The following is a 20,851-nucleotide window of genomic DNA, read 5'->3' on the forward strand; positions in this document are numbered from 1 at the left end:
ATTTGGGGTTTTTCCGCAATTTTTCAGGTTTGTTTCTCTTTCTCGCGGCTAGGTTTCGTTCTCGCGGCTGGCTCCCAATCTAAGCCGTTGATTACCTTTGAATCCAAAAATGACTTCTCTCTATTGTAGTTTTAAAGGAAAAAATGTAACACAACTCCAATTCAATTTTACGTTACAGTCTTATAGATACTTTGAAATTTGAATAGTCTGAAAGTCTGAAACTCCTCCTCAATGCCATTACTAATTAATAACCAATACAGGAACTGTTACCATTTCTTCTCCCATCTACATTGTTAATATAAAATGTAATTTCTAATGTACTGCTTGAACTACTTGAGTCTCATTGTTAATTTACTTAAACTCAATGTTCTGAAAACCGAACCGGTCAAGACACTGGTTTAAGGTTTAAAGATCAAACCGAGGTTGAACCGAGGTTCAACCGATTGTTATTAAATAATTTTTTTTAATTTATTAAATAGTTAAAATATAAATTAATAAGTATATTTTTGAAATAGTAGTATTAATTAATAATAAATACTTATGACCAACCCATTAAATTTTGTCATGTATAGCAAAGAAAAAAAACAAATACTTTATTCTTGACAAAAAAAAACCCAGCCTTTATTCTATAGTGGGATCACGTTTTTTTTTTTTGGCAATGACCCACTCACTCTACAACCTAATTAGATGTATATCCAAATTCTAAAGCTATGTAACCAGTAGCCCAAAAAGAAAAAGAAACCCTAATATATTATCTATCTTTTCCTCTTTCTAATGTTCACATCACAGCCGCACAACACTGTGGGTAGCCATCTTCTCTCCCTGTTCTGTTCTGTGTGATCTCTCATAGCAAATAGCCACCCTCTATGATATTTTATCTCCCCTAGTCCCCCATTCAACCGTATGCATCTTCATCTTCTTTCTTTTCTTTTCCACCATACATAGAAGCTGAAGATTGGTGCTAAAACTATTCTTTACGGTAAAAATAGAGGACTTTGCTCTCTGGGTCGCAACTTGTCATTCGCCGCCGTTGTTTGCCTGTGATATTGGAGAAGGTGGCGGCTGAGAAGAGTAGAAGACCGGTTAGAGAAGGTTACGTTAATGCAGATTTGGACGTTCTTAGGACTTTTCCAATGAACCGGTTGTAACCGGTAAACCACCGGTTTTTCCCGGTTTCCCTGGTTTTACACCGGTTTTTCCGGTTCAACTCCGGTTTGACATATCGCCGATTATTGAGGCATTCCGGACCGGTACATGATCCGGTTCCCGGTCCAACCGGTCGAACCGACCGGTTCGGTCCGGTTTTCAGAACACTGCTTAAACTCTTCCAAGTGCTTGGAGCTGGAATTACAAGCTACAACTTTGCACTGACACAAATTGCTTCTTTTACCACGGACATCAAATTGTCCTCCTAGGCGTAACAGGTAGTGAACTCATGGTGGGAACTCTTAACTTATGTTAGCTAGAAATTACTATGTAACCATCGATCCATCCAGTGGCGGATCCAGGACCCCCCGGCCAGGGGGGTCAAATTTTTCACATGAACACATCGATAAAAATATAATTAAAAACAACTGTAATATGTTTATACATCAGAAATTATACAAATCATAGTTGTCCTCTACGCGATTTCATATTCTGAAATCGTTGAACAATAAGCTTGATCCACATTGCTCACTTGATGACCTTGCTCTCTTGATTAAAAATTTATCCATGACCTTCACAAGATAGAGTAGACTTAAATTAGATTCATACATGAAGTTATATACAAATCATTCATGACAAACTTGAGCAATTTGAAAACATTTTCATTCAAATTCCAATCTCAAACCAATTACTAAATCAAACCATTTAAATCAAACCAATTACTCTCATGTAAAATTGAAAATAACTGGAATGTTTTGTAAAATTAAAATCAAACCAATTACCCTCATGTAAATCAAACCAATTACTCTCAATTCTCAAACCAATTACTCCCATTTTAAGCAAACTAGTGTATCAGTGTATGTAAATTGTTTTTTTTTTTTGGATAAGCAAATTAGTATTAGAATAGAGTACTAGGGTACTCTAACCCAAAAAAGTACAAGAAATATTTACAAAAGATAGACAAGGAAAACCAACACTAGTAGACAAAAACCAGTGTTGGTATAGCACTCCAAACCCAGTGTCATTTACAGAACAAAGCAACACTGAAGGAAGTTCCCTGATACCTATTCCACCTTAACTCAAATGAGAAACTCATTGTCATTTAACTCATAGACTAACAGCAAGAGACTTAGCTTTCTTCTAGCTGTTTGCTGTCAAAATGCAGCAATAAAGATCCCAAAACACAACCTGCAATCTCACGCTTTCTCCAATCAGACCAAGCACCATGGGCCATGAATCACAAGGCAAATAAATTGTAAAATACAATATCATCTAAATATCTAATCATCCCATGACCGAAAGCTCCTGGTAGTGCTCCTTTTGCACAATGACTAATTGTCTAATTCAACAACTGACAAATTGATTTAAGCAAATTCAACAATTGACAACATACTCTACTTTCAAACTCAGCAAAAGGGAAAGCAAATCAAAATAATAGCAGTTAGGGTTTTCAATTTGGGGTTTAGGTTTTCAATTTGGGGGTTTTCAATTCCAACCAACCTTCAAGCTTCAACAGAGAGAGAGAGTGGGTGGTGGCGTTGTGCAATGTGCGCCGGCAGCCGGTGGTGGTGGCTGGTGGCGTGGTGTCACTGGTGTGTGTTGTGCTTGAGATTTGAGAAGTAGAACCAAAGACCAGAGAGTGACAGCGTGAGAGAGAGAAGGTAGTGAGCAGAGAAGGATTGTGGTGGGCTGGTGGCTGGTGGCCGGTGGCGTGGTGCGTCGGCTGGTGGTGGTGGACTGGATCGGTGGTGGTCAAGAGAAGGAGAAGAGGTGTGACCGTGTGAATCGACAGGAGGAGATGATTCGTGAGTGTGGTGAGAGAGAGACCGAGAGTGAGAAGGAGTGCGTGCGTGAGAGAAGGAGTGAGGCTGGGACTTGGGTGCAATTTTTTAATTTCAGGGAGTTCAAAAAAAAATTACTATAGGGGGGTAGGTAGGAATTTTTTTTTTTCAGGGGGTTCTGAACCCCCTGAACTGCACGTGGGTCCGCCCCTGGATCCATCCTCATTTAACTGATAGTTCCCCCTCCCATTTCCTTTAATTCGTTTGTTGCATACATTCTTTGAAGAAACAACTACACGCACTAAGCTAAGTTTGTGTAATATTAGAGTTAGTTGTTCAATTTAAGTCAGTTGTTCAGTTTTAAATTATGTTTGTAATCTCTATAAGTTCAGACACAAGACACTAATGAAAACTGATTCATTTTTCCTTTTTCAATTGCATTTCATCTTCTAAAGTGATGTGATTCATGTTTGGATACAATTACTAGAAAAGCTTTATGATAATTTTGTTTGGATTACTTTTAGTGGAATTGCTTATAGATGTGTAATTGCTAAAATGGGTACGAATGCCCTTTTTTTTTGTACATGCACATAAAAACTGAACATTGTTCCAAACTTATCATTTTTATTAGTCGTGTCAAGTTAATGGAAATATTACTAGCTGCACCTTTCCTTACATACTTCTCACGCTGTGTATTGGTACTACTTTTTCAGGTATGAGGCATTCTCTGTAGCATATTGAAAGCGGATTGAAAAGCAAGCTTACTCATGAGTTGATCTGGATATAGTTATTTTTATGCTCTTTTGTTTGCTAAGAAAATTCTTTGCTCATAATATTTTCATTCACTTGCATGCCATTAGTGAGGGAAAAAGGATTAATGACATTCAAATAAAATTATTTCAATTTTAATTGGTGTTTAAATATCCAATTCAGCTTCAGTTTAAATTAAAATTTCACTGTTACGGTTTGAATAACATTTAACCAGTTCTCAATAACTTTTAATCTCACCTTTACTACTCTAATTGTAAATATAGCTGTTAGAATAGAATAAGTCAGATTTTATGATTATTTGATTGAATTAATATGTAACCACTTCTATAATATGTAACTTTGACTATATAACTTTAGGCGCTTCTTAATCAATAATATTTAGGCACTGTTATGATAGATTAGTCAATAACTTTTTAACTTCTATGTAAATATAGTGGTTACATATTATGAATTAATATCATTTAGGAGTTATATAGAAGTTAAAAAGTTATAAACTATAAAGAATATATTTAAATCTCAGTTGCAAAGTGCCTAAAGATGACACAAAAATAAATAATTTGACCCATGGACAAAAACTTTTCCACTTTTACAATTTTATTCAAGTGTGCTTACTATTATATAGAAGTTATACTTTAAAAAAAAGTTATAAATTAAATAAATTTACAATTGTTAACATGGTCTTTCATTTTGTTTATAAATTAAAATACATAAAATTCAAGAGGATTGTAAAAACAACAATGTAATTTAAAATAAAAAATATGATTAAAAATAAGAATTTAATGGTAATACACCGTCGGTGTAAGTTTTTTTTACACAAACATCCAATGATGGACTGCCAAATCAGAAAATAAGCTTTAAATTTAATTAAAATAAAAATGAGCATAAATGCTTTTGAACACGTGACATTAAGTTATTGGATGTCTGTGTAAAAATAATTTACACTGTCAGTGCACAACCATTAAACTATTATAATAAATCTTAAAACTTCATATTGGTTATACATCTACAATTAACATATTTAAAATTAAAAATATAAGCATAAAAATAGTGGTTACATTCTAGGAATTAATTGCTTTTATCATTTAGGAATCATCCTACTTCAAAGTGCCTGATGATGACAAAAAATTAAAGAATTTAATTCATGTGACAATTTTTTTTTTACTTCATCGAAAAACAGGGATAAAACCTATTAATCTCATTGGAAAACATATATTTCTAACGTAAACTAATATTGTTTAAATGTTATGCTATTTTCAATTTTGACTGAAGGAATATTTTAGAATGGAAGTTTAAATAAGTAGTTTACTAATTACTATACACAATTATTAATGGCACTAACAATAATACTTCTTTTTGGACCAATATTAGGTACTTTCACTAAAAAAAGACATGAGGCTCTATACTGGAAGCTTAATTAGATACTGAAAATGTCGAACTAATTTTTTTTCATAATGGATATTAAGCATAGAGAACATAAACGTAATCTTTTCGATGTACCAAAAAAAAAAAATTGGACATAAAACATAGATAAATAGGCGATGAAATTAGCCTGAACATCTCTCATGAATTTTTTATCACACATTCATGTCTTTCGATGACTCTTATAGTCCAGTCTTCTTATATGTCTTTCCTTAAAAAATTCTCTTAATTTTTTCAGCATCCTGCTATTTTATCTCCAAATTAATGAGTTTTTGAATAGAATAAACTCTTTAGGTTTGCCTAATCATCAATTAAGGCTAAAAATTTGTGTTCCAATAATGATTATAAGAAACATTGTTCTAGCAGTTAGAATGTGTAACGGGAAACGTTGATAGTTACTCGAATGAGAATACAATCAACTATATTGCCAAGGCAACACGCAAACAACAAGGATTGTACAACAAGACAAGTGTCTGGTGTGTCGTCACAAGGGAGACAAGACACCGCTTACACATTAAATTCATCACTATGTCACGACTAAATAAAAAACACACATTTATCACAAAAAAAACAATAAAAAAATTCTAATGTAAAAATAATATATTAATACAAAAAATATCTTTTAGAAAATAACGCAAAAATCATAAAAACACACAAAATAAATAAAAATGAATATCCCCGTGCATCGCACGGGTAAAAAATACTAGTAAATCATAAAACTAAAGTAGTATTATGATTTAACAAAAATGATTTTCTGAAATCTGATTTTAGCTTATTAAGTCAAATAAATGATTATTATGAATTTATGGATGTTAATTATGAGATAAATATTCATAGGTTAGTCTAGTCTTCCACTGATTTTTGCAGGCCGTTGGTATTTCGTTTTCGCTATGACTCAAAGATTGCTGAAAGCATATAAAGAGGAATTAATTAGACGCATTGACAAATGGTTCCTTTTTAGTGAAAAAGACACTCTACAATGAATATAAATTTTCATGCTTCATTTGGTCTTAACAAAATTCCCAAGGTCATGGATGTCCTATTATTAGGTGTTTGCCTATTGGCAAAGATATTATACTGGGCCATGATTTCTCAGGTAAGTCCTTCGTTTGCCTAGTGTTTTTTGAAAGAAAAAAAATGGAACACTAGTATTTCATTGGCTGTTTATTTCGGTTTTAATTAATCCATGACTTTTGCTCCAACCACTCTTATACAAAGGAGTATTCAGTTCCTTTTAATCTTATTATTTAAAATATTAAGACCAAATTGCATTATAGAAGTTGACTACATAAAATAACATGAATATCAAATCGCACAGAGTATTTTTTTTCTTGAAACCAAATAGCAAAGAGTAGTTACCTCTCCATTTTAAATGGATATAGGAGAAATTGGATATAAAGTTTAAATAATTGTCGTCAAACTATCGCAAAAGAAAAATATTATTAGACAATAGCCACTAAGTAAAATGTATTAAATATTTTTTTAAAATAAGTAGCAGTGGTTTAAATCGCCCTTAAGGTCGCTTAAAAATTACAATATGAAACGCATTGACATATGGTACCTTTTTTATGAAAATGACATTTCTACAATAAATATAAAATTCATAGGTCGTTCATTCTTAACCAAAACGGAAATACGGATGTCACGTTATTCAGTCTTTTGCCAATTGGCAGGGCAGAGTAAGGCATTGCATCATGCCATGGTTTCTTAAGCAGTGACTGCATGTACTTGTCATAAACAAAGCATTATTTTTTCTTTAGTACATTTGGAAGAAAAAAAACCACAAAAAGGACACTTCCATTCAATTATTGAGTATATACTCTGTAGCCTCTCTTCTTTCAATGTTATTTAATTTGAATGAATTTCTACAAGCAATGAAAGGTGACTTTTTGCAGTAGATGTAGATCATATATTTTATAAGAAGATCATGGTTCCAGGCAATTCTTGTTTTAAATAGAAAGTAAGTTCTAGTGTGTGACGATCAAGAACTAGCACTATACAACTTCTAATTGAAGATGGAGAATAAAAGCCATATTTAGTTCTTTTGATTAAAGGATGCAAAGAATAAGAGGGGAAAAGATTAAAAGAATGGGAACTCTTTCATACTCTCTCCTTATTGATCATTGAAATGCAAATTTTAAAACTGATTACTCCCTCTCATGACATGACATGCCATTCTATTACACTAATCAATTACTTAGTGATCAACTAGGGGAAGATAGCACTCACGAGGGGACACGGAAAAGTTTTCCTTAAATGAATGAGGAATGGAAAGGAGAAATACACATTTTTATGTTCTTCATAGTTAATAGTGAGAATAGCTAAAATGACTCCCATAGAATGAACCAGTCCAGTAGTAACATCAACTATACTAGAAATCACAAAATATTAATGACAAGGTTTGCATATTGAAGATTATAAGGAATATCTAGCAACAAGTGATAATTGAATTTAAATGAGCATAATTGAAATGACATGAAAAACTATATTATATATGAACATAAATATGATAAAGGAGCAAGTTGTACACTTGTTTCTTCCCTGACTTGAATATCTGATTGAAGATGATGAGTGAAGATCACCCCACCTCACAATATGCTGTCTTCTCTTGCAAGAGATACAAGCCTTGACTAATCAATCTGTTAAGCCAACAGTAAAACAAGACAATGAGCAATCACATACTTTTCTTTCTCATGGATTATTACAAGTAGACTAAAGCAACCCTATGTGGTCACCAAGTATATATCTAGATCCATCAGGATGAAAAAAATCTTCCATATGCTTTTGCAATTGACTGAAAGGAAGATCATAAGGTATCTTTTAGACAAGTCCAAAAACTGGTGTCATATAGATAATGTTATTGAAAATTTAAAAATCCATTGCCGATGATTTAAGTGTTAGTAGCAGAGATACTGTTCTTTCACATACAGGTCTGATTGGGATACCTTTGAAACCATTAGCAGATTAGCACTACAGTATACTATGGTTTCCTCTTCAATAGTAAAATCATTTTTTCCATTCTTTATACTTTACAGTACACTTTAGCATTAGCACTATAGCACTGCAATAAAATTAGTTGCCAATACAACAACACATGGAACTCATTGGTTTTTTCCATTCTTTATACTCTACTATAAATGGATTTCCAACTTTAGAGACAAGCTCCATCTGCAAAACTAGAAGTTAAAAACGCATCTAAAAACCTAGTAAAATAGAAGGACAGCATATGCATGCATCCCATTTCAAATTTTAGAATATGAACCAAATACAGAAAGAAATGTATTTAAATGTGTGTTTGTGTGTTGATAGAGAGAGAGAGAGAGAGAGAGAGAGAGAGAGAGAGAGAGAGAGAGAGAGAGAGAGAGAGAGAGACAGGTAAGAGACTGGTAGAACACTTGCTATCTCCATTAATTCAGAAGAATAACTTTTAATGCTTTCATCTATACGGCAATTAGTACCAGCAAGGTGTAGCACAACTGGTAGACTCCTTAAACATCTAGTCCAAGGTTCGATCTATGGGCAGTGGTGCGTATGGAGAAGCATTTGTTGGGAGAGACCTACTCACTTAACGTGATCCCAGAGCCTCGGGGGATTAGTCTCATGGTTGGGAAACCAAAAAAAATTGCTTAATTGGTTTCTTAAGCTCCATCATCTGGGGATGGGAACATATGGTTTTATAACTATAATTCCAAAATGAACAAATAATTAAGGTTTGCTCTCATGTGAAAGGAGTTCCAAGAACTAAAACATAGCATGTCAGTACACAAATTCTGAACTTCAACTAATAAGATCTTTTACTCTAATTACTATTACGTAATACCCAAATAACGTAGAAAGTATTCTAATATCCTGAATAAAAACCTGTCAAGACCTACGTTTAAATAGGGATGACTTTGAGTATTAAAAGCCTTATGAATTACCTAACAAAACAAACTACCAGAAACACTGAGGAATCCTATTCCTAAACTTCTGAAAACGAAAGGAAAATAATCATTAGCAGATGGCTAGCTAGTAGGCCTTGGCAAGATTTAAACCATAGTTATCTGCCTTAGCATTTCCTTTTAGAAAGGGAAGTTTAACTAAATGTTTAATAAGTTCACAAGGAAGTTAAATGCAAAACCAATACTATTAAAGCACCGATAAATTATGGCAGTAAAATTAGGAAAGAAAAGAAATGTTACAAAGAGAAAGCATTGATTTCATTAGCTATTATAAGTTCTGTAGGATCCCTGAACATTCATAGCAGAAACCTCAAAGAATAATTGAAGGTGAGAAACTGAAGTAACTTCTTGATAGGATTAGGGGAAAGCCTATTGTAACAAAGGTATATCAGAGAAGGCAGAATAAGTAAGTCTAGGGACTAAAGTAGAATAATAAAGTCTCTAAGGACTAGTTGTATTTTCAGGAAGTCTTAGCTATAAATAGCTAAGCTGTTATGTTAGGAGTTAGTTTTTGGTTAGTTGGGAATTTGTAACTGAATACTGGTATTCAGTTAGACTGTGAGAGAAACTGGTTTCTCTTTCTCTCTCCCTCTGTATCGTTCTCTTTCTTCCATTCTATGCAATACAACTCAGTTTTCATGGAGATTCTCTCCTTTGTTCTGTGATTTTCTTCCTAATTCAGTAGTATAGGATTACCAGTTCTAACACTGGTATCAGAGCACCGATCTTGGTGCCATGATTTGCTTCCGCTGAAGAATTTGGGAAACTCTGAAGCTTGTAGCGATGGTGGTGACTCGTGCGAATTCACAGGGAGGAGACGACAATGTTCCAGAGAAAGAAGAGCTTCGAGTGCGTATGGAGCTCAATGAAGCCAGAACGAAGCTTGTGGAGGATGCGATTCTGGAAAACGAGACCAGAGCGAAGAGAATCGAGGATTCCTTGTACGCTGTGCTTTCGAAATTGGGAATCACAACCATTGACGACACCGTCACACGTGAAATCAGGTCTGAATGCGGAGTCGAATTGAATTCCGAACGCGACAAAGGAGGTAGCAGGTGGAGGAAGCTAGAGATTCCAATATTCGGGGGAGAAGATGCATATGGCTGGATTCACAAATTGGAACGCTATTTTGAACTCAGAGGAGTCGCTGATGATGAACGCATGCAGGCTACGCTTTTGGCTTTGGAAGGGAAAGCATTGAGTTGGTTCCAGTGGTGGGAACGTTGCAATCCAACTCCTACTTGGGAAGGTTTCAAACTCGCTGTGATTCGAAGGTTTCAACCAGCGATGGTGCATAATCCTTTTGAGTTGTTGCTTTCTTTGAAACAGAGCAGTACAGTGGAGGCTTACGTGGAGGAGTTCGAAAGGTACGTTGGAGCTCTGAAGGAGATTGATCAGGATTTTGCAAAAGGAATTTTCTTGAACGGTTTGAAAGAAGAAATCAGAGTGGAGGTAAAGCTTTATGACTTGCCTAATTTAACTACTGTAATCCATAAATCCTTGATGATAGAACAAAAGAATCTGGTTTTGCAAAAATCTAATCCTGGAAGTAATGCTAGAGGAAATAGCTTTTACAGGAATAATTCATTCAATAAAGTAGTTACATTTGATGCCAAAGTTGTAGGGGATAAGAAGGTGGAATCTACACCTAGCAGTAGCATAAGCTCTGCTTTGAGTACTGGACCCTCACTAAGAAGTGGAGATTATAGGCAGTTGACAAATGCAGAGATGAAGGAAAAAAGAGAGAAGAGGTTATGTTTTAGATGTGATGAACCTTTTAGTAGGGATCATAAGTGTAAAAAATAAACAACTAAGAATGATTATCATGGAGGAAGAGGATGAAGAGGAGAATATGGAGATGGAAGCAGAGGAAGGGAAGTGTTTGAGTTCCTTGCAACTGTCTTTGCATTCCATGGCTGGATTTACTTCAGCAAAATCTTGGAAGGTGAAGGGGGTTCTAAATGGACAGGAAGTAATCATCCTAATTGACTGTGGTGCTTCACACAATTTTGTTTCTCAGGAGATAGTGGCACAACTGAAATTGCATATTACTCCAACAGCCACTTACACTATGGAAGTGGGGGGTGGATTCAAGATCTCTTGTCAAGGGAGATGTGATGGTCAGTTGATTGACATCCAAGGTGTGTTAGTCCAACAAAAGTACTACCTATTTGGACTGAAAGGTATAGATTTTGTGTTGGGATTAGATTGGTTAGCTGGACTGGGGGAGGTAAAGGCTGACTTTGGTAAGCTTCAGCTCACAATTAAGCAGGGAGCAGATTGGAAGATGATTATTGGGGACCCTCCACTTACCAGAAGCCAAGTCAGTATGAGGACCTTCATGAATCTCCTCAGGAAAGAAGAAGGCTGGTTACTACACATAACCAGTGAGGGCATAGCTGCAGCCACTAATCCCTCTATTCTCACTGAGTTAGTTGAAGTTCTGGGTGAGTTTGATGCAGTTTTCCAGGATATTCAGGGGCTGCCACCAACCAGGAAGCATGACCATGCCATTCACTTAAAAACTGGAGCTGATATTCCTAATCTCAGACCTTATAAGATTCCTCATTTTCAGAAGTCTGAGGTGGAGAAAATGGTGCAGGAAATGTTGAATTCAGGTATCATTAGGCCCAGTATTAGTCCTTTTGCTAGTCCACTTATCTTGGTAAAGAAAAAAGATGGGGGATGGAGGTTTTGTGTGGACTATAGAGCTTTAAACAAAGTCACTATTCCAAACAAATTCCATATTCCAGTTATTGAGGAATTGTTAGATGAAATTGGAGGGGCAACTGTTTTTTCCAAATTGGACTTGAAGTCTGGCTACCATCAAATAAAAATGAGATGAGGATGTTGTAAAAACTGCTTTTAGGACTCATGAAGGCCATTATGAGTTCTTAGTAATGCCTTTTGGCCTTACTAATTGATGTAGGAGCTTTTTAAGATAATTTTAGTATTTTAGTAATTTTACTTATTTGTAATTAGGATCTTTTAGGATCTTAATTATTTTTTTTAAGAACTTATTTATTTTCAATTAGGATCTTTTATTTTCAATTAGGATCTTTTAGGATATTATTTATTTTTCTATTAAGATATTTTCTTTTCCTATTTAAGCACTTGTAAGGCATAACCTATTGAGTTTTTGATTGATAATAAAATTTAAGAGTTTTCTCTTCTTCTCTGGTGGATTCCAGTGTATTTTCTAGGGTTTTAGCGCTTGCTAATTTCCTTTCTGGTGGATTCCAGAAACCTTTTCCTTAGGATTTGCGCTTGCAATCCTAGTACGACTTCCGCTGTATCAAGTGGCATCAGAGCAGGCTTTCTCCTGTCTCTTTTCTTTGCTTGATCAACCATGGAAGATCAACCAATGACCAAAGCAGACCTGAAGGATGTTACCGTGGCTCTTACCGCGGCCCTAACTGCTATTACGCAACATATGACACAACAGATGATACAACATATGGCGACGTTCACGGCGGCTTTAACGACGCAGATCAACAATACCAACAACGGTAACCGGCGACGAGACAGGAGAGGGAACCCACATAGGTTTCCGCGCGACAACAACAACAATCGTTCCGCTATATCTTTACCTTCCCAATCTTTGCATTTACCATCCGTATCTCATCCTTATTACCAAGTTCAGTACCCAACCTCTAAAACCACCGAAACTCCACACCCCCAACCTGCTGCTCCAAACCTTATCAATCCTTACCCCAACATATCACCGATTGCAGGTCCAATTTCCTTACCATTACCCCTACCAAAACCTACTTCAAATTCATGTCCCTCTACAAGACCTATGTACGCAACTTCTTCGGAATCTGATTCTCAAATTTCATTTGCGCCATCCTCCGTTGTTGGCCTGGAAGATGAGGCAAAAACGTTGATGGATGATTTGTGCAGCGAGAGCACACCAACACCAACACACAGTTCTCTTTTATATGGATCTGATGACATCTTAGAGGTTGTTCCCCATGTTATATCTGAGCCAGACACCTCTGTCAATTTGGGCATCGAGGCAGTGTTCACACCTTACAATCTAACACTTATGGTTGTGCCTCAGGTTCGATATGTCCTTGTTCCCAAGTTTGCACCCCATTTGTTTGGTAATATGCCTGAGAAAAAGGAGCTGCAATCCAACTTGTCTAACTCGCAATTCAGACAATTTATTCCATGCCACTGGAAGTTGTTTCAATCACGGCTAGTTCATCCAGAAATCACACTCCTTCAATTTCATGGTATTTGGCGAAAACAATTTGATCCTGGCATCAACAAGATGGATGCTAGTGTTTCTAAACAGGAGTCTCCACACTCTTTTCCATGTGCTTTTATTAGATATTCAACACTTACTCTCCTTGGTTTAATTTGGAAGCCTTTTGATCCTGGTATTTTGAGGCAACTGAAGTCCTTTATCGTGATGTGAACTCGAGGTCGAGTTCTTTACAAGAAGAGGAGACTGATGTAGGAGCTTTTTAAGATAATTTTAGTATTTTAGTAATTTTACTTATTTGTAATTAGGATCTTTTAGGATCTTAATTATTTTTTTTAAGAACTTATTTATTTTCAATTAGGATCTTTTATTTTCAATTAGGATCTTTTAGGATATTATTTATTTTTCTATTAAGATATTTTCTTTTCCTATTTAAGCACTTGTAAGGCATAACCTATTGAGTTTTTGATTGATAATAAAATTTAAGAGTTTTCTCTTCTTCTCTGGTGGATTCCAGTGTATTTTCTAGGGTTTTAGCGCTTGCTAATTTCCTTTCTGGTGGATTCCAGAAACCTTTTCCTTAGGATTTGCGCTTGCAATCCTAGTACGACTTCCGCTGTATCACTAATGCTCCTTCAACATTTCAGGCTTTGATGAATGATGTTTTGAAGCCATTTCTGAGAAAATTTGTCCTGGTCTTCTTCGATGATATCTTGGTATACAGCAAGAGTATGGAGGCACACACTACTCATTTGCAGCAGGTCCTGGCAGTTTTAGATGAGAACTCACTCAAAGCCAACAAGAAGAAATGCTCTTTTGGCCAAAGAAGCTTGGAATACTTGGGCAAGGGGTTGCAGCTGATGAAAAGAAAGTGGAAGCAATGCAAAATTGGCCAGTTCCAACAGAGATAAAGGGACTAAGGGGATTTTTGGGTCTGACTGGTTATTACAGGAGGTTTGTAAGAGATTATGAAAAGTTAGCTAAGCCACTAACTGACTTAACCAAAAAAGATGCATTTATTTGGACTGCAGAAGCTACTGTTTCTTTCCAGGCCTTGAAAAATTCTATGATCAACCTCCCATTACTAGCAGTCCCAGATTTTGACAAAGTTTTTGTCATTGAAACTGATGCTTCCAGCAAGGGATTGGGGGCAGTGCTTATGCAAGAGGGAAGATCTTTGGCTTATTGGAGTAAGGGCCTTTCTTTGAGATCTCAACAAAAATCTGTCTATGAAAGAGAGTTAATGGCTGTGGTACAGGTTGTGCAAAGGTGGAAGCATTACCTCATGGGAAGGCATTTCATCATAAAAACTGATCAAAGAAGTTTGAAATTCTTGACAGACCAGAGGCTATTCAGTGATGAGCAATTTAAATGGGCAGTTAAGCTAATTGGCTTGGACTTTGAGATACAATTTAAGACAAGGGTTGAGAATAGAGTTGCTGATGCTCTCTCTAGGAGGGATATGTACTCTGCTATCTCCCTAGTGCATTCTGAAGAAGCAGAGGACTGGGCACAAGAGGCTGATCAGGATCCTACTTTGCAGAAAATCAAACAAGACTTGTTATTAAACCCTTCTTCTCATTAAGGGTATGAGCTGAAGCAAGGGGTTCTGAGGTATAAGGGTAGGTTGGTGTTATCCCCTCACTCCAATAGGATTCCTGTGATTTTGGCAGAGTGTCATTCAATTGTAGCAGGGGGACATTCTGGAATTTTCAGCACTTATAAGAGGGTGGCCAGTTTCCTCCATTGGCCAGGCATGATGAGTGATATCCAGAAGTATGTTTCTGAATGTGAAGTGTGTCAAAGAAGTAAATACCAAGCTCTTTCTCCAGCTGGGTTACTTCAACCACTTCCTATTCCTGATCAAGTGTGGCAAGACATTTCCATGGACTTTGTTGGGGGATTGCCACGGGTGAGGGGAAAGGATACAGTCTTTGTGATAGTGGATAGATTAACAAAATATGCACACTTCCTTCCCCTATGCCATCCATATTCTGCCAAGGATGTGGCATTGTTGTTTACTAGAGAAGTAGTAAGGCTGCATGGATTCCCTGCCACCATCATCTCTGATAGGGATCCAATTTTCCTCAGTAATTTCTGGAAGGAACTATTTAGGTTGGCTGGTACCTTGCTCAAAATGAGCACTTCTTACCATCCTCAAACTGAGGTAGTCAATAGGTTCTTGGAGACCTATTTGAGGTGCTTTGTTGGGCCAAATCCTAGGAAAGGGTTAGATGGACTGTCTTGGGCTGAATATTGGTACAATACCAATTTCCACATTTCCGCAGGGATGACACCATTCCGAGCTTTATATGGAAGGGATCCTCCTAATTTGGTGAGAGGTTGTGTGGAACCAACTAAGCTTGAAGATTTGTCTCAGCTAGTTCAGGAGAAAGATGAATTGCTTCTTCAAGTCCAACAGAATTTTCTCAAGGCTCAATCATCTATGAAGCATCAAGCTGATAAGCATCGAAGGGATGTGGAGTATGATGTGGGGGATTGGGTTTATCTCAAACTTCATCCATATAAGATGAAGTCTTTGGCTGTTCGACCTTGTGCCAAGCTGTCAGCTAGGTTTTATGGTCCCTATCAGATTTTAGCTAAGGTGGGAGAAGTGGCCTATAAATTGGATTTGGCTTCTACTGCACAGATTTACCCTGTTTTCCATGTTTCCTTGTTGAAGAAGGCAGTATCACAGGGTCATACTCCTCAACCTTTACCTCCCATGTTAAAGGAAGATTATAAGTTGGAGGTGGTACCTGCTGATTTGCTCAACTGGAGACAGAACTCTTCAGGCCAACTGGAGGTGTTAATTGCTTGGAAGGATTTACCTGACTGTGAGAACTCCTGGGAGTTGGCAGCCACTGTTTTGTCCAAATTTCCTGATTTTCCCCTTGAGGACAAGGTCATACTTTTAGGGGGGGTATTGATAGGATTAGGGGAAAGCCTATTGTAACAAAGGTATATCAGAGAAGGCAGAATAAGTAAGTCTAGGGACTAAAGTAGAATAATAAAGTCTCTAAGGACTAGTTGTATTTTCAGGAAGTCTTAGCTATAAATAGCTAAGCTGTTATGTTAGGAGTTAGTTTTTGGTTAGTTGGGAATTTGTAACTGAATACTGGTATTCAGTTAGACTGTGAGAGAAACTGGTTTCTCTCTCCCTCTGTATCATTCTCTTTCTTCCATTCTATGCAATACAACTCAGTTTTCATGGAGATTCTCTCCTTTGTTCTGTGATTGCAAGTTTGCAACCTCCTTTTCCACTATGACAAGTGAATTATATCACCAGAATAAATCAGCATTCACTAAATTTTAGCTAGATTATATTATCATTTATCAACAACTAAATGAGAAATGGATTTACCTCGATTTGTCTTTACTTCTCATGGATCTTTCTTTTCCTTAGCAACCCCAAGAACATCATGGCACAAGTTCTTCATAGTGGTAGAAACCTCAAGTAGCCATTCACAACCAATTCAGAAACACTAAAATGCTCCTCAAACTAAATAAACCATCACACAACATGGACTTGACTGCATGTTTACATCACTCAGATAGAAATTCCAGATTCACATGTAGCAGAGTTTGATGAGTTAAATCTTGTCATTTTGAGATGCAAAACATGCAAAGGGTGCTAATTATATCTTGTCCTAAGGTATGGGAGAAATAGTGAAAGTGGACACAAAGGTACCTTGTGTTTTATTGCACATAAATAAAGAGCAACGACAGTGAACATCAGACCATTAAAATCAGCATTTGAACGGCGAGAGGAGGCAATGATGAAGGAAAACAATCCTTAGAACTGTAAACTAGCAGTGTAAGTGTTTATTCGCAAAGACAATTTATCAAACATCTTTTGAGTAGTGTTGAAGTTATAAATGGAGTTGTATTCTGGCCTTCAAATAAGTCACCTAAACAAAGTTTCCAGCTCATAAATCTTGAAAATGTAGAATCAATTTACAATATCTAGTACACCAGTAAGGAATATGATTGTGAAAATGTATGCCCTAAGATATGAACTTGGCATTTTGATAGCTTGCACTTATCTACAACTATAGAACTATGGTATGTGATGTCTTTTAGAATTTTTGCAATGAATTTAAGTGATTTCTCTTGGAATACTGACGTGTGCAAGGCCAATGCATCTTGATTCGATGGTTACTAGCTGATTAAGTGCTCCTATTTATCTTATATTTTACAAATGGTTTAGCCGCATATTGCCATACAAGGATGAAATCAGAACAAAGAAAGGGTACAGACCGCAGTAAAATCCCAACAAAATTAGTAGTCAAAATCAATAAATAGAGAAAAAGCCAGCGGCCTCAACATTCAGGGAGGACACAAAAGGCAGTAAACATCCATGTAAGCCAATACAACATGATAAACCTAAAACTAAAATTCCACTATTCATAAAATGTAAAATCTTTAAACTTAACCTGATAAAGATTGAAATTCTACCCAACATCGTTAGAATACAATTTGGGTAGTCAAACTTATAAAGTTTCCCCTGTGCACCCTGACCCTTTATCTCACAGCAGAAGACAGATGCAGCAAAACAAAGAATTAAACTGAGAAAACTGAAGTGTGTAATTCACGAGGCAAACCAATGGAAATTGAAACATAGAGTGGTCTAGAAGTTTACTTCTTGGAAAAGTCAGCAAGCTTCATATTAGACAACCAACTTATTTAATTGATAATCATAATACTCAAACAAGTGTGCAACAGAACACCAGTAAGAGAACATTCTCTCTTTAATGATTATCAGATCTACTACATGTGCAACTGAGTTTATCAAATACTGATAGATAACCAGTAAGTCAGTAACTACAAATATGGATACATTAGACAAATACTCTGCTGAAAGTTCCAAATACAGCAGCAGTTAGGCTTCGAGGTAAAAAATGAGGGGTCAAAATTTGGAGTAACTTCAAAGAGTTACTCTTGGAGTAACTTGATCCCTTCTCTAAAGTTCTTATGCTATTATCTTGTTATGAATTTTAGGTTACTTTGAAAAATATGTTACGGTCCTCTGTAAAATATGGTATCTGAACTGAATTTATTTCTTAACCTAATTATCTAGCTCCAATTGTGATACAAGATATATTCATTCCAGCGAAGACAACCAAAATCATACCATGGGAAATTAAACATTTATCATATATTCAACCCGAAACTAGTAAAATTAAGAAAATGGGCTAATCACAGTATCACACAATATTAATCTCATCCCTATACAGAAAAAGAAGAATGGAGTAACCTATTTCTTCAAAAATTGATGTGTCAAATTAGTTGTAAAAACCATGCCTGAAAAACGGGTGACTCAACCACTTCACCAGTTTGGGGGTGAAAAAAGGGGTAGATCCTAGGACGGCCCGGAGAGGTTCTTGATGAGCTCTGAGCGGAAAGCTAGATTGCCGTTGGTCTTCTCTGCTAACAACCTAGCCCGTGTGATCTCCATCCCTAGCCTATCATCTAATTTATCCCATATATCGTCCAAAGAAGTGTAATGTTTTCTTATCTCGGGGTAGTCATCGATGAGGTCCTCGAGGCTACATAGTGGTTCAGTAATCTCTGACAATATATCATTCAACCTCGTTAACCTTGTAATTAAGGCCTTAAAATTCTTCCCCAAGATTTCTGGTGTTTGTGGCAGCGGTTCGTCGTTGGTTTCCACGGAAAACAACTTACCCTATTCATCCTTTATCGGTCGTGTCTCATCTAATATTTCATGCCATGTCTTGTCAAATTAAGCATTCAAAGAACACCAATATTCTATTGTCTCGCGGAAGTTTTCGATGATCTCTTTGAGGGAATCTAGTCTGGAGTTGATCAACACTTCTGCCAACACATCACCCTCCACTATCATCTCCTTCAACCTCATCGACCTTGTCATTAAGGTCTTCAACTTCTTCCTCAAGATTACCCGCATTCGCGGCAGCTGGGAGAGATTCTTGACGACCTCATTGGGGAAAGCATTTATGGGGTCCTTGAACTCCGATAAGAGTTGATCATCAATAGCATGCCTATGCTTCAAACTCAACAAACTCTCCCTTAACTGCTCAAACTTCTTCTCCAATTGCTCGTCCGAATCGCGTGGTGAGAGAAGTTTGATAGTCTCCGCGATTTCTCTGACAAAGGAAGGGAATGGATAGTTGGAGTTAGGGTCATTATCGCCGCCCGGGATCCCGCTGTATATCTTAGACTGGACCTTGATAGAATGTGAGATGAAATCTAGTTCGTCCTTAAACTCCACAGCTAACAACTCAGCCTCTTTCAACTCAATCTCCCTACCCTTCACCAGCCCATCATTCAATTCATTCCAAATCTTCCCAAATTCCTCATCATGCTGCAAATCTTTGCTAATCTCTGAAACGTTTTTGATGATTTCTTCAAGGGAAGCGAGTCTGGAATTGGTCAAAACTCGTGAAATCTCAGCATCCTCCATTGTAATCTCCTTCAACCTGATCATACTCGGAATGAAGATATTCAACTCGTTTCTCAAGTTTTCCGGCGTCTGCACCCGCGGGGATATGAAGAATCGGTTCAAGAACACGTTGTAATTGTAGCAGGTCTCAGCGCGGAAAGCTTCTCTGGACTCCTTCAACTCCGATAGGACTTGACGAACGATAATGTACCTTTGCCTGAAACTTACTGAACTCACCCTTATCTGTTCAAGAAGGTTCTTATCCAATTGCCGGTTCGAATCGCCGCCGCCGGAGTTGGAGGTGGACAAGAAGCGGTGGTGTAGCGGAGAGTGGGTTGTGAAAGTGTGGAATCTTCTCAGGCAGAAGAGGGCTGCCGTGGCTGAAGAAGAAGACGAAAAGCCCTAACCAATTGTAATGGAAGAATAGAAAGAAAGAAGAAGGCATGAATGGAATTAAATAAAGTTGGATGATCAGTCATTTGTCGAGGGTGATTATGTGTGGGAGGTGCCAATAGATAATAAGAAAGATACACACTATGGAAAATGGACAGCTAGTTGGGAATGACCTTTTAGAGTCGAGGAAGTGTTTTTCAAACAATGCTTATTCGATAAGATAAATAGGTGGTGATAGTTGGGTTTTATCTATGAACGACAAATATCTTAAGAGATATAAACTCGCACTATACGAAATCCAAATAATGGATGACTACAAATACGGTGTCGAAAAAACACCAAATGCATTTAACATGGCAAAATAAAGAGTTAACATGAAACTAGGATCAACGAGTTTTGCCAATAAAAGCATAAAAGTCATTACAAACCAAAGGCCTAATCATGGCCTATAAGATAAAAATAAAAGGCGAAAAGTTCCTTGTTTTCAAGGCAGCAAGTTGGCCATGAAGTGCGAGGATCTTAGCATCCAATTGAGCTTTCTTGGCTTCATCGTCTTGGAATTCCTTTTGCAGCTGCATCGACGTCTTGATGGTTACACTTGAAGTAGAAATTAGGTCCCTAAGGCTTTGGTGGATGTCAGGCAAAGCTTGAGATAAAGCATCCTTTTGCATTCTTCAAGCCTTGCATTCTCTTGGCCGACTTTTGCTCCTTTAGAACGGTTATTTTTTGCTTCGAAGTCTTGATTTGATCTCGATAAGTGGCGATT

The 20,851-nt window shown here is 36.8% G+C and overlaps 2 protein-coding genes across 2 annotated transcripts; one reads left to right on the plus strand and one right to left on the minus strand.

The window, feature by feature from the left end:
• Positions 1 to 7,456: 7,456 nt before the first annotated feature.
• Positions 7,457 to 20,249, minus strand: LOC130744517 (uncharacterized). Its single transcript, XM_057596691.1, has 2 exons — positions 16,633 to 20,249; positions 7,457 to 7,756 (listed from the first exon to the last, which is right to left on the minus strand). Exon 1 carries the CDS (start codon positions 19,735 to 19,737, stop codon positions 19,015 to 19,017), a length of 723 nt encoding a protein of 240 aa, XP_057452674.1. The 5' UTR covers positions 19,738 to 20,249; the 3' UTR covers positions 7,457 to 7,756; positions 16,633 to 19,014.
• On the plus strand, positions 13,022 to 13,886 carry LOC130744518 (uncharacterized). Its single transcript, XM_057596692.1, has one exon. It carries the CDS (start codon positions 13,107 to 13,109, stop codon positions 13,479 to 13,481), a length of 375 nt encoding a protein of 124 aa, XP_057452675.1. The 5' UTR covers positions 13,022 to 13,106; the 3' UTR covers positions 13,482 to 13,886.
• Positions 20,250 to 20,851: the final 602 nt, after the last annotated feature.

Source organism: Lotus japonicus, chromosome 3, assembly GCF_012489685.1.
Source record: "Lotus japonicus ecotype B-129 chromosome 3, LjGifu_v1.2".
NCBI classification, from domain to species: Eukaryota; Viridiplantae; Streptophyta; class Magnoliopsida; order Fabales; family Fabaceae; genus Lotus; species Lotus japonicus.